At 29.5% G+C, this 15645-nt stretch overlaps 1 protein-coding gene across 3 annotated transcripts in view; it reads right to left on the reverse strand.

The window, feature by feature from the left end:
• Positions 1-1887: 1887 nt before the first annotated feature.
• Positions 1888-15645, reverse strand: part of LOC113393037 (protein tramtrack, beta isoform-like) — a 338507-nt gene continuing 324749 nt past the window's right edge. The window contains exons 5-8 of one of the 3 annotated variants that reach the window (XM_026629735.2): positions 4698-5060; positions 4209-4478; positions 3556-3714; positions 1888-2616 (exon numbers count right to left, since the gene is read on the reverse strand). In XM_026629735.2, the coding sequence (XP_026485520.1) occupies positions 2411-2616; positions 3556-3714; positions 4209-4478; positions 4698-5060 (998 nt within the window). In that variant the 3' untranslated portion in view covers positions 1888-2410. Of the gene's footprint in view, positions 2617-3555; positions 3715-4208; positions 4479-4697; positions 5061-6291; positions 6531-6985; positions 7391-7783; positions 7928-8496; positions 8673-15645 lie in introns of those variants that run through there. The other 2 variants (XM_064216345.1, XM_026629736.2) reach the window with 2 other exon arrangements.

Raw genomic sequence — 15645 nt, forward strand, 5'->3', positions numbered from 1 at the left:
GAAGAGAACCCTCTGTCCGTGTTGGTGACACGAATTCTCCCGGATAACCGTGCTGTCGTCGAGCACGACGTAGGCTTTACACTTGGGGTACGAGGTACAATCCCATCGGAGACTTTTGTTCTTGTTGTAGTACAACTGACCTTTGTAGTAGAAACGCTGCTTCATATTCGCCATCAATACAAACACACCTGGAGTAGTCATCGCATTAGTATATTATATTTTTATAGTATTGTCATCACCCCCAAAAGGGTCACATACTTTAACTTCATATTTCATTTTGTTACATCGTTAAATCACTATGGGGTCATGTGAATCTTCTACTAATTCTTTATTTTTATAGCATATGTTGGTGGACGAGCTTATGGATCACCTGATGGTAAGTAGTCACCACCGCCTATAGACAATGGCGCTGTAAGAAATATTAACCATTCCTTACATCGCCAAAGCGCCGCCAACCTTAGGAACTAAGATGTTATGTCCCTTGGGCACACATTGTTGTTACACTGACTCACTAACCCTTGGTGGTAGAATATCTGATAAGTGGGAGTTACCTACCCAGAGGGACTTGCACAAAGCCCTACCACCAAGTATTCCTCCTTTCTTGCACCACAAAACTAGATTAAAGTATGACCACTTACATTTTTATCTTAATACAAATTACTAACAAATGCCAAGCAGGCATTGCAATGTCTATTTAATGTTATCTGTAATCATTTATCATTTACGACCTTTCCTACTTTAATACTTGACTAAAGCCAGATATATTAGGGTCTAAGTTAATTAAAAAAATATACAAAAAATAATGTTATTTAAATTTACCTGACGGTTACAATCGTATGTATCGTCCCGAAGATACCTTCATGAGACTCTTTTTCTCGTGTGAGTGTTGCAAGTTGCCGTCTCTTATGATCTGGTTCTCGTCGACTTTAATATGAGCTTTACAAGTCGCGGACATCGTGCACGCCCACTTGAATAATTTCCCGCATTTATTTTTTCTGTAATATGTGAAACCATCCAGCAGCATCACTTTTTTTCCGTTCACCATTGTTATAATTTCGGCTGAGGAAATATCAACAGTTAATATTATATTCTAATATAAAAAAAACCTAGGTTAAACATCCCGCGGTTTTTGAAATATGCAATAAATATTTTGTTCTTTTTTTAAATATATTTTATAAAATATACTTTATTATTACACGACAGAAGATTAAGAAATATTGAGCATGTTTGCGAAATTTTTCAAATGGGGTAATTAAATGTATTGATCTGTAACAACAATTAATGAAATTAAAATAATACTATTAGTTTATTCGAAAAAATAATCGTTACATTTCTGTTTTTTAATCATTACACAAATCAATTCGCCCCACAACACAACGACCACCAATCCCAACATAGCAATGCCGAAACAACTAGTCACATACTTACAAAGTCTGAAGCCACGTTTGATAGTCCGACACGTTTATACCTGATGTAAGAAACTTATATAAAATATAAAAAAAATAATGTTACCATAACGTCACAACAAAGAGTTTACATATCGTCGCCATACATATAAAACTATACCTTACGAAACAAATTATACGAGAAAAAAATATTTAATGTCAATAAATATTTACACGTCACAAGCACAGATTAAATATTTAAAGAACACTAAATAGTTTTATAGTAAGGCCGATGGTGAGGGGTTCGTCTGTATTAAGTATTGTATTGATATTATTATTAACGTAACGTTAGTGGTAAATTGTCTATAACCTGTCTACCTCCACGGACACTTCATACGTCTCCCAGCGGTTGTGTTACGAGTAAGTAGTGATCAACGATATTGCCAAATTATATTATTCGTATATTATCTGTGTAATTCGATGTTTGTAAAAATAAAACTAGTCAAACTTAAAATAGTTTTTATTTTCAAAAATTCTCCTCCAATAACCCATTATATTACAATAACTATGTGCACCGAATTTATTGGATATGAACACTAAAAATCACCTCTTTATTGCACATAGAATAAAGACGTTTACATTTGATCTTATGTTATAATTATATAAAACTATACTTTTAATATATTTAAAATAAAACAACTTAAATAATGTTTCAAGTTTCATCCGAGAAAATACCTCGCCGTTTTATATTTCATTCAGTTATAATTGCGATCATACATTTTTTTTTTATTTTCGACACATTTTGCTTTGATTGTATTAGCGTAGTGTGTCCGCAGCATCAATATCCGCAGCAACAGTCAAAATGATAATAAAAGCGAAATGTCGGGGTCTCCCAGTCAGCTCGAGCCTCGGCCCAACTGATACGCAACCGAAGAGACATTGAAAAAGGTACGATAGCGTTTAAATCTAAACAAAATATATAAAACCTTACCGCCTTCAAATTAAAGTTTAAATTGTTATAATCATCATTCAGCATTTTCCACCTCATACTCCGTGCCCGTGATGATCTGGTCGCCGGAAACCACGCCATGTTCGTTTTTAAGATGAAGTAAAATGCATTTAATACTTTTTTCGACGTCGTCGAATTTCATGCATTTGTATTGACATATCTTACACGAGAAGAAGTCGTCTTCGGCGTTCTCGAATACTTTCCAAACCCAGTTATTGTCATCTGAAAATAATGCCTTCGTAATCACTCAACTTCAGATTGGTTCATTGTTTTAGAAATATATAATAATTGTTAAGAAAGTGAGTACAGCGGTACGCGTTACCGTTTTACTTATAGTCAACTAGTCGACTCGCTTGACTGCGCTCGCGTTTTATGGGTATGTTTTCAGGTTTTCTATGATCTTCCTAGAAGTTCAAACTTGGTTCATACTAAATTTCAGCACATTCGGTTCAATGACGTAACCGTGAACACGTAACAGACAGACAGACAGAGTTACTTTCGCATTTATAATGTAAGTAGAAATATATAAGAGCTTTTATTTTGGTGAGTATTTAAAAAATCGGAAGGCAATATTAAAATCTTCTAAAAATAACACTACAAAGATTATAAATGAGCGCATAAAAATAATCTTAAACACCTAAGTGAGTTTGATCACGTGAACACTTAAGCGTTTATTCAGGTTCAATATCAGGTTTGAGTATAGATAGAAACTGTGTGCGAGCGAGAGGTGAATAGGGGCGATGGCATATACAAAATATAATCAGTTTACCTTTTACAAAATTTAAAAAGTTTATTGAGACGAATTTAATAAACAAATCTTACTATTCATTAAAAAAATACTTTTTTAGCAAAAAACGCCTGATTTTAGGTTCGGCCTCCATCACAGGATACTAATTATTGTGAAAAACAGCATTGTAAATCTGTTATTTTGAAAAGAGCAACAATGCGAGTTTCTTGCCGTTTTTTCTCGCTGCAGGCTGCTTTCCGAAACGGTGCTAGTGCTAAATATTGATGATTCAAAATCGCTTCATTGTGAAATTTACTTAAATAAAATTGATTTGATTTGATTTGACATTTTCAATCCCATTTATCTGCACGGGAAGTAATTGATTTTAGACTTGATCAATTGGATGGCAGTTGAAATATTGATTGGTTACGTACCAGCAGTCTTATTGTGGATCATCTTGAGATGTCGGTTCATGTTGCCGGTGGCGTTGCCGCCGTGACAGATGTTCCGGTTGCAGAGCTTGCACTGCGCCAGGGTGTTGGAAACCCGTCGGAAGTATGACCATATCCAGCTACGTCGCTGCTTTATCATATCTGTGAAAGAAGTTATACAATATGTTAGTGTTAATCAATATAGAAAATTTAAGGAAAACTTAATTTTTTATTTGTATTTCCATATTTATTTTATTGATATCAAGAAATCTCGTCAATAACGACAAACTGAGGAGAAGGTGCTGCGCCATTTTGACTTTGTCATTTATGTTCAGAAAAATGAGCAATTTAAGTTTATTATTTATGAGCGATTCCAACCACGAAAGTAAAAAAGCAAATCCTCTGAGTTTTGTTTATCATTACTCCCTCTTATATTGGAATAAATATTAAATATCCTTTCTCAACTTTTAATAATCAAAGAATATTAAAAAATATTAAAAGAAACAAAATATACTGTGTTGTCTAGTTTTCGTGTTTCCGCACTTAAAAGTGGAATCAATTATATTGACCAGTAAAAGAAAGTGACACGTCAACCAATACGGCTGGGTTGTTCAAATTTGTCTGAATAATTCCAAACTATTAAATTGGATACGTACCATTAGACTCACCAAGAGATTCATCAAGATCCTTATCACTCTCTTCGTCTTTCTTCCAGCTCACGTCGAGCTGATCGATGTCAGTCAAGTCCTTCTTCTTTTCCACTTCAGACTTGTATATACTGGGGTGCCTTGTTCTGACGTGTCTATTCATGTTGTTGGTGTTGCAACCCTTTATAGATAACACAACGTTACAAAGATTGCAACGATAAATAATGCTGGTTAAGCGTTCAAAATATTTCCACACCCAGCTACGTTTTCGACTAAATTCTGAAAAAAAGAAAAATAGGTAATCATTTTAAATAGTTATTTGTGTTGCTGATTTTGTTTTACTAGATTTGAATCAATTGAGAAAAATGCTGTTTTACATAACATTGTTAATAATAATATTATATAACTTAATGATGTTTTTAATTTACTTGTGACATGCACATACATAATTAACCATGTAATATGATATTTAAAGTAACTATATTAAATAACTCTTACCATAAGTCCGTTTCATTTTTTTCTTCCTTGGCACGAGGACATACTGCATCCCTAATTGATCCTTATCCGTCTTCTCGGTTTTGACAATTTCATCCGTTGCCTCCTCACAGACCTCTTCTAGTATCACAGGCTGAGTTTTATCATCTTTTAACATACTAAATTGTAGAAATTCAATTTGAAAACCAACCGTTGACTCCGGGTTGCCTTTGTGGAGATCGTGTATTTCTTTATGAATACTCTTTATATGCTCCAATAGTTCTAGTGATTTTTCATCTGTTGCAATGAGAGCTTCGCATAAATTACATCTGTACTCCTTTTCAGTGTTTTTTACAAAATATATAGGCAGCCATTCTGGTATCTGTTCTGAAATCAATAAAATTTAATGTTAAAATTATTTAGTTATGAAAAAAAACACCTTATTTCTAAACATAACATTTTACTTACACTAAATAATAGATTTTTGTTATTTATTTAGTATAAGTAAATATATATTAGTTATAAAACTTTACATAAAAATAAAACAAGATTTATTGTTCACATTTTTTTTAATAATATAAACAATGACAATAAAATTAAAAAGTAAGCCTTAATATAATCTGCATTCCACTGTTTATTTATTAACTGTGAAATTAAGACTCTGGTAGTGTTGATTTCTAATTTACCTTATTCCAAAGAGTTAAGGGAATTAGCTCCAATGCAATCATATTGGCTGTACTTCATGTCTGGTACCACAGATTTTATAATATATTTTTTGAAATCCTACCTGACCTTTATTTAAAAATAATATCCTGTAATTTTAAAGTTTTAATACTGTTAGTATATTTACCTAATAAAAAAAAACAAGCAATGGTGTTATTTTTATCACAATAAATAACACAATTTCAGATATTTAACAATATAAATTATGTTATTATTTAATCATTTACAAGTAAATTATATTTTAACACAAAATACCCTGAAACTTCTAGCATTTTAAATCAAGGGTCTACGATGTTTTAAGTTAAAAACTTGCAATTATATTATAAATAATACTAAATAATTTTAGAAAAATAAATATTTTAATTATTATTTTTTGGAGTATTTTTAAGATCATTTGGAATCAAAGCGAGATGTCCTACTCAAAACGCAACCTATGGTCACTATGAACTTCACAAAAAAATATAATGTATGTAGCACTTAGACACATAGCTGTGTATACTAAATAATTTTACTCCTATTTTAAACTAAATATTTTGACATTATTCAATCATTATATTATGTTAGACTATTTTATCATATAAAATAAGCATGTTATTGAAATAAACTTAAACTTAAAACAATAAATATTTAGTTGACCTCAAACAAGGTTAACGAAATATGGCAAATGCCCACTAGTAATTGAGCCACCTAATGATAATAAGTGACTCCATAGACTTTAGAAGAGACATAAACCATAGAGCATTAACATCACGTCGTAAATATATTGACTCTTTTGATAGAGTAACCGTTGGATCTATGGTAGCCTAAAATTCTACCCACTGATAAAAGTGTCTTTAATTTAATATTAATTATCATTTGTGAAAGTAATAATGCTCCAGTATGTACACAATCCGCTATAAACACAAATATTTTAATCACTATTTTCATTATCGTTGTTTTTACAAGGACAATGATTGTGTTTTCCGAAAATTTTAACTATTCTATCATCTATTGTGAAGAGAACAGCCTTACAGCCTTTCTGTGCGTTCTTACAGAACCATCTCACTCTCCTCTTAGCCTGCTTCTGTCTGTAAAATGTGTAAGGACCTAATTTGATCACAAGATTCCCCCTTTTTGAAATAACGAAGGCAGCATCTATAAATGAAATATGTTAATTTATTTTAAAATCACAGATTTGGTTAACATTTGACATACTTCAGTTTAAATTTAAAATCAATCCTACAAAACTCAACTGGAACAATAATTAATTGCAAACATTGTACTGCTAAAATATATTTTAAATAATGCCTTGGATATGAGTTAATTAAACTTGTAAATCACAAATATAATTTCCAAGTGATAATCAAACCTGCGGTTAATACTTGATTGTTAAATGTTATGTCGATACTTTAAGCTGGTCATGAAAGTATTACATGCAAATAAAATAAAGCAATGACAAATTTCTTCGCCGCAGAGGTGTAATGCATTGTTAAAAATTATGATTAATAGACTATCAACCTGATTGAAGCAACGTGATAGAATTAATGCACTGCCTTCCATAGATAGAAGTAAAGCAAAGAGCTACTAACAGACTACCTGCACCAACTTACCTAATTTAGTAAAATCAGTGGTACATTGCATATGTTTATCAAAGCTTGTGTTTAATGTACCAATTGCGCCAATTGGCTTGCTAATATTAATATTTTTGTAATTCATTCTTTCCTCTTCTACAATTTTTTTCCAGTTCAATTCATGATTAGCTAAATCTATACTAGATGTACTCGGAGAGTTAGCGAGGGCGCTACCATGTTTAATATTTTTTAACTCGGCAATAATTTTCTTCTTCCTTACTTCAAACTTATATATTGCAGAATGATTTCCTTTTATATGTTTGTTCAGAACTTGACAATTAAGTTGATTTAGGGTTATTTCTAAGTTACAGATTTTACAAATGTAAACTCTATCACTTATCTCATAGAAGTAATTCCAAACCCAAGTTAGTTTCCTTTTTTTTTCTGTAATTTATAAGTGCAACATAAATAAAATTTATACTTAGATTAACATTAGTGACACAATTTAGTTTAATATTATTAGAATATTTGATTGTTACAAATTAATTATATTGCCACAGAACAAAACAAATCTAATTTGACAGAAAATTGCGACCTATAAGTATGGGGTCAAAAAAAGAAATATTCTTCCTTCATTCTTTCCTCATTCTGTCCATTCACAATTTTTTAATTTTTAAGGTTATCAGCAACAGAATGGGGAGCAATGTATGTGATTGTATATATCATTGTTTCAAATTTAAAAAAAAATTGGAATACTAAATAATCAATATAATATAATTCATAATTTCAAAAGAGTTTCAAATATTGTTTTATAACATATTACAAAAAAAATATTACCATAAGGACTGTCACTTTGTTCATCCTTAATTTGCAGTAGATTAGAATTATCAGCTTCTGGTGTGTCTTCGAGTATTTCAATTTCCTCAAAACCTTCTTTATGCAGCTCTATTGTCAAAAGCTGCAAACTTTTCTGTGAAAACTCTGTCATAAAGAATAATAATCTTATTATCCTTCAGAAAATATAACTATAAAATATGAATACATATAAAATTATATTTATTTACTTTAAAAACTATTTACTTTAAAATAACAGGGTTCATGATTTTTATTAGCATATTCAGTTTTAGACATATTTTACTTAGATTGTATATATTTTATTTACAATGTTATATACATTATATCCTTAATTTAAAACAACCATTTTAAAAATTTTGGGCTTAAACATTAAAATGAAAAACTTAAAATTGCATAACATTTTAATATAACATTAAAAATACAATAAATTAATAAATACTTAAATAAAACATTCTGAGATTAACATCTTTGTTACATCATTGGTGTCATTAAATTTGGTTTATTTACTATTCAATAAAATTAAATTACAGGTTATTGCAATTAAATCCACTAAATAAATAGAACCCACAAATCTAAGGTCATACGGCATCCTTTATTGCTATTACAGTACCAGTTATCTGATTTAAAATGTCAGTTAAACAAGCAAGATTCTAGTCAGAAAACATTGGTTTCTTGTGATTATGGAAATCTCTCACCACTTCCACGCCATAAGTTTGCATATTTATTACAGATATACAGCCCGTCTTCTGACGATACGAGCAGCACCACTGTTCAGCTCCACATTGAAGTCTACTTTTGAAAACATATGTATATCCTTTGTACAAAATATGATGACCTTTCTTTGTCGGAACACATTGAACCAATTCATCGCCTGCAAATTTAAAAACTTCAGAACACAATCAAAAGTAATGGACACAGTAATAACGTATCAAAATTTCAACGTTCAAACTTCAAAACACCACAATTTATACAATGTTTTTATTAAAAACAACCTAAACAATCCATCGAAATTTAACTTATGTGCTACACAATATGTATTTTTAACTTAGGAAACTAATAAAACTTTGTCGCGATTATCATTTCAAATGTTTTAAAACATTGTTACATTAAAGAAAGGGGGAAAAATAATAAATGATTAATGCTAATCGCACGACACTTGTCAGAAATCAGAATGACACTACAATGACATTTGCTGCTGCGTTTATTAAGCTCAATAAAAAATAACATTAACATATATTCTAAATGCTCAATTATGTGTTCATATTATATAATTAATATCATTAAAGCAATAAAATAATATAATTGGATATCACACAGTACTCAAACGGATTTTCTCGATCATTTCAATATTTTTACGAAAAAGCGTTTCAACCCGTATTGTATATTTTATATTCTGAACGTAATTTAAGATTAAGTTCCAACAAATTAAGTACATTTCATTATTTAATTTTGACTATGATTATGGCCTCCAATGAATTTAACTATTTCATCTTCTAGAGTTTAAAAAGCAGCTTTACATCCTCGTCGTGAATATTGACACCACCTTATACCATTTTACATCCTTGAGCTCGCTGCATATGAAATGTATGTGGTCCAATTTGGATTATGCGCTTTCCTCTCTTCGACACTCCGAAGGTACCATCTAATTTTTTTTTATTTGATTGATTATAGCATTGCAACACAATACTGGAATTAATGTAATACAATTCTGTAATTTTACAACTTGAAAGTAGATGGCACTAGTGGTTGAAGAACAACATATAATACTTTTTTAAACACACATTTAATATGCGTAATACATAATTTTGTATTCTTATACATAAATATATATTGTAATATAATGTAAATAATAAGCAGACGTACACCTTAATACTCAAAACTTTCAAAAAAAAATTCACAACGCTTGGTCATATTTGTTAGCGTTCACCTCCACTAGATGGCGTAAGTTTGGCGTTTACAGTAATAATTAATCTTAAGACTAAATAAAAGAGTATACCAGTTACTGAATAAAAAAATTATTATTGTCTTTTTTTAATTTTTAATGATAAAATAGGAAAAAAAAATACATTTCGGATATTTTTTGACAAGACATCAATTTTAGATAAGACAATCACTTGCGGTTTCACCACTTACCATTAAATAATTTAAAAAATCAAGATCTTTCGGTTTTGTAGCTCGCAAATAGCATTATTACACCCCGAGTGACACCAATTTTATAAATTTGTATAGTTAAGCAAAACATTTATTACAATTAAATAACAAACAACAATGTTTGTGAACATAGGTTGTTATAACATAATGAACTTATTTTATTGAAATAAACATCAAACGATCGCATGAAATAAATCCTTCTTATTCAGCATCATTTGCATTTTTTATGTATAGCCGTTTTGTAGATTACCCCAGACAAAAATAAAGAAGTGGTTATTTTGGTTTTGGTAACTCGCAATAAGTCATATTAACTTAAAAAGAGGCACTTATTTACTAAATTACAGACTTATATATTTAAATTTCATTTATTTGTTTCGGTATACAAATTCGACTTGATAAGATGTTACTTGCTAACCAGTAGCAAAGCTTTAATTTTTTTTTATTGTTAACGATAGACAAAGGCATTCAGTAAACAGTACTTAGATGAAAAAGTTTTTGTTAGAATATTGTTGAATTAGTAGGCTGAGAGATAATTATCATGGAAAAAAAAATCCTTTAACTATTATTTTTATTTAAGTTTAAGTAATCAAAAATCAACCAAATTGTCCTTATTAGATATATTATAATAAAATGATTAAAAAATATCTTATATTATTTAGGTACATAAAATATTTTATATTTAATTAAGCTTATTAATCTCAATTCAGTTGCCAGTTAAAATTATTCTAATTAGTGTACGTCGCACTTAAAAACGTTAATAATTTATAACGGTTAAAATACGTTCCCGATTCTTTAACAATCTAACTTCGACCGAACCGAATTAGTTCGTTGTCTTAGTGGAATAGGCACACGGCCAAACGGCAACGATTAAATTTCGATTCGATTGCGATAAAGTTACAATTTGTTATTAGAATTGGCCCAGCGCACATTAAAAAAAAACGGAGAATAAAATAAATTGTATTAGTTAGTTTTATAACAATGCACACGAATATTTATTATACGGTGTTAAACTATGACAAGGCCATACAAATGAACGTTTTTTTTTTAAATATTTAAGTATAAAGTTAGTAGTAAGCAAAAAATCTTAATGTTACCTATATTTTTTTTTGTAACTTGTGACTTGGATACAAAGTATTATGTATGATGGTATAAGACTTGATTGTAAATCATAATAAAATTGCTCGCAATCAGTGTTATTTAAAAAAGTTCTATAATATTATAAAAATATATTTTATTGTTAAATAAATTAAAATAAAGACAGTGTTATATATATACAACCATTTTTCAAGTGGCTTACCTACGTAGTAGCTACCTAAGTACATAAGTATCTTATCTAAATTCTAATTGAAGTCACAATTTTAATAGTTAATCAATAAATTATATTTTATTTATTTATTATATTAATACTTGCCTTAAATATTTGATATCTAATCTCTTTGACCATATTTCACATAAAATATGTAAATCTCAAAAAACGATAAAAAAAAAAATCTTTAGTTTCGAAATGTAATTTATATAAATTTTTGTCATTTTTCCACAGTTTTTGTAACTTACGTACAAATTACATTTTTTTTATTCATGTAGGTATTTTTTTTTGGCGATAACCTTATAACCTTAAATAATAAAACACGGGTATGGTTTCGAATTTAGCCGCATGAAGAGGCGGAAGTTAGATCGGGGAAAGGGGTGTTATCCTCTATGGTTAAGCTATGATCATTTTTCTGTGTCGTCGAATCAAACCTCTATCATATTTCTAAGACACTTTGTTTTCCCAAAATTTCCCCAAAAACAACTGAATACTAATACTACTAGACGACAAAAATAAGTGCCCGACATAAAATTGCTTTAAATCGTATACCTACTACTTATATACTCAGCAAAATAACTATCCAAAAAACAGTTGATAATAAGAAAGATTGTCAGAAAGCAGATCGAAATGGTTCTGTAAGGACTATTTGTACCTATGTCAAACTGGTTATAAACGATCGTCTTAAATTGAACGTCATGAGTCAATGAGGAGTTACCAATTGAGGAAGCTCATTTCTTATTTATTTAAGTCTCTTTTTTTCGTTACCGCAAAAAAAGTCAATAGGAACATTAACGGAATTTTCACAGAGATTTTATCTGGATTTCATCAGGACATTATTTTCTCTGCTCTTATCAATGAGCAGTACGATTGACTTATTATTAAGTATTTTTTTTAGTAGGTAGGTAAAGTCAAACTGTATTCAAAAGTTAGAACCATCTGTGACTCGGTCGCTTATTTACACAGGTCGGAACGCGTGTGTGCGTCTACGTATACGTAGGTAAGTATTTTATATGTAAGCCGACGTCACTTTGAAGCGTTTGCAATCTATTGTAGTTATTTTTCACACAAACCGAATTGTTTGTTTTCGAAAGTCCCTTCAGTTTTGTTATAATCATAAGAGTACTGAGTTTCTTGATCATTCTTCTCGGTAGATTTGACTTTCCGAACTGGTAGTTTTACATTTAATTCAATACTGTAACGCGCTTATTCAATATTCAGTAAGTTCTAAATAAAAATAAAATAAATGATTGCCCCAATGTCTATGGTAAACACATTTGGTACAATCTAATATACCAAACATGCAGTTAGTATACCAAAGCAGGTAGGTACTTATATTTAATTAATGTACGTGATCCCCCTTCGTTCCTATAAGAGTATTTTCTATCGTTAATGCTTTGGCATTGCATTTGCACCTCCGCTGCATCGCGCATTGCCACCTTATCTTCGGTCCGAAGCGCTTTTTGATTATAAACCTCCACAGGTTCACAGGACCACACGGTCCTAATAACAGCACTGGGTTTCCACGTTGCAAGGTCGTGAACTTTATCGGCCAAGCTGCAAGAGCTATATGAAAATGGAACTAAGTAAGAAAGTGTTAGTATTTAATTTTGTTTAAACCCTAGGGTTGGGCAAAATACGTGCTTTGCCTTAATTAAAATCATAAATTACATAATCTTTTTTCGTATAACAAAGTCGCCTGACGCCGTCTGGACGCTTAAATCTTTTTATCTACGCAGCGGATTTTAATGCGGTTTTCATTAATAAAGTGATTCAAGAGGAAGTTTTTTTGATATTTGTATTGTGTGTAAATAAATACATTTACGTATACATACGATATATCTTACTTTAAATACCAAATAAAAATACTTACATTTATAAGAAGATGTAATTGAAAGCAAAATACTACTTAGTTTTTTTTTATTTCAAATATGTATCTCAATTAAAAGTAATTCAAATACTGGGCAGTATTTGAATTACCAAGGTAAATGATTAAGGTTTTGTATATCGCGCATAATTTTATTATATAATTTGTGTTCCATAAAACTCCATTGAAAATGCAAATATTTTTGAGCTTATTTTGTGTCGATAGCTTGTTCACGTGTCACGCAGAAACCAACGCATGAGTAATAATGAAACCATTGCAAAATGATATTAAGGTACCGACATACTATCTCATAACGGATATAAGACACTTGATAGCACTGCTAAACCTAATATAATCATAATCTGTCACTTCGCTAGCAATATGCATCAGACGCGCTTAGAACACAACCCTTTCCAACCGTTTAAAGAACTGAGATAAATGATTGAGTTAAGCATACTCGTAATAAGCTTGATTTTTAATAGATATTTTTACAAACACACAACTACTAGAAATTGGATTCAATATTTTAGCATAGGTATTTTTATCTATATATTATATCTATATATTATATTTATTTATTTTATGAATATATTTTAATTCAGAGTATATCAAAAATATGTTGTCACCACTTGGTTCGTTACCATATTGGCGCCATGGTCTTAGCCTTGATCTCTGTTACATCTGTTCATCCCCTTATATAGAAATAAACGTGTAAGACCTCGCCTAGAGGATGACTACATTTAATTTTGTTTGAAATTGGCATTAGTCCCTATGAGTAACAATATGAGTATCAATGGCACTCAGTTTATTAATCAATCGATCTGTCTGGTCTGGTGTATTAAGAAATAATAGCAGCTTATACATCAATAACCGACAATTCGATTCCAACTTTATGCCCCTGTCATAAGAATCATAACATAAATTTTGGATGCTCTCAAATTATTATTTTATAAGGACTATTCAAACTTAAACAATTTTGATCTTTAATATAACATGATTAGAGTATATTTCGCGTAATAAACTTCTTAGAAGGTATTTATGAAATAAAACAAATACGAGTCGTACTGATTTTTTAATTTGAACATTTTGGATCTTAAAACAAAATTATATTAATCTGGCGCCGTAACTTCATAGTCATTCATGGACATTAAGAATTTCTATCAAAATATATTTGGTTTTGAATGTAGGTTAAGGCACCTAAATATATTAATTATTAGTGTTAAAAATAGGATAAATAAAAGTAATATAAAACAATTAATATGAGGTTGATTTTTATCTATACAATTAGAATAAGTAAACTTTGGGATATTAAAATGCTTTGGAAGAATTGAAAACAATAACTTATACAACTTGTAGAAAATTTTCTTTCATCTTGATATACTTTTTTAATTATTACACACAGTGCTTCATAAGATATTTCAGGATTATGTTATTCCTTATTTTTTTAACAATCAGGACAAAAAATCACATAATGTGATCAAACCATAGCATATATATATAATACAAAATTTTAATTGATCCTTTTGTTATTATAATTTAAATGATTATTTAGATAACTATTTAAATAAAAAAAATGATATATACAATATACAAAAATAAAACACACAGTTATTTAATCATATTCCAAATATTACATTTACTCACATAATTATTAGAATTTAAAATGACACTTGATAAATGTTCTATTGAAATACATTTTGTAACATTTATGACATAATAAAATTATAATTAATAAGCATATTTTTATTAATTTACAGTTCATATAATCTCATAGATAATTTGTTCTTTAATGTGGTCAGTAAAAGTCATTTTTTTTATCAATGGTTTAATATTAGGCAACAGTACAATTTATTCATTTTGGTTATTTTTTTCTGGAAGCGGAGGAAGGTTGTATGACTTTCCATCTGGTGTCATCCAGCATGTAGGTGGATCATGATTGTGCTTGCCAATAGTCTCTGTGACTTTACCTGCATTGTTTATCCTTAATTTAGCAGGACAGCATTTACTGAAGAAATACCAACAATACCATAACTGGCTTCCATATGCCTTTTTGTACATAAATCTGAATGTATGATTCTGGTAAATAAATAATTTTGAATTTCCTCTTGTGTTAATAAAAATACCTGAAAAATAATTCATTTAGTTCAATGGACTATTTAAAATTAATTTTATGTGTTGTATATAAGGAAGGAAAATAAAACAAATATTTTATTACATTACTTCTTATTATTCTGTACATGACAATTGTTTTTAAACATAATATAGCTATACAATAAGCATTAAATATTTTCTAACAATTTTAATTGATTGTATAATACTTAAAAATAGGTAATCAGATTTTCGTAAGCGAGTTGTGATTTTTAATGAATTAGGAAAAAATGTTTTCCTTAATATATTATTTATTGCATTTATGAAAGACATATAGATACACTTAAAACCAAAAAAAATTAATAAGTTACATATTATAAGAAAAACAGAATCACATAAACGAGATGTTGGTTTAACTTTCTAAACACTAAA

The sequence above is a fragment of the Vanessa tameamea genome, chromosome 12 (assembly GCF_037043105.1).
Source record: "Vanessa tameamea isolate UH-Manoa-2023 chromosome 12, ilVanTame1 primary haplotype, whole genome shotgun sequence".
NCBI classification, from domain to species: Eukaryota; Metazoa; Arthropoda; class Insecta; order Lepidoptera; family Nymphalidae; genus Vanessa; species Vanessa tameamea.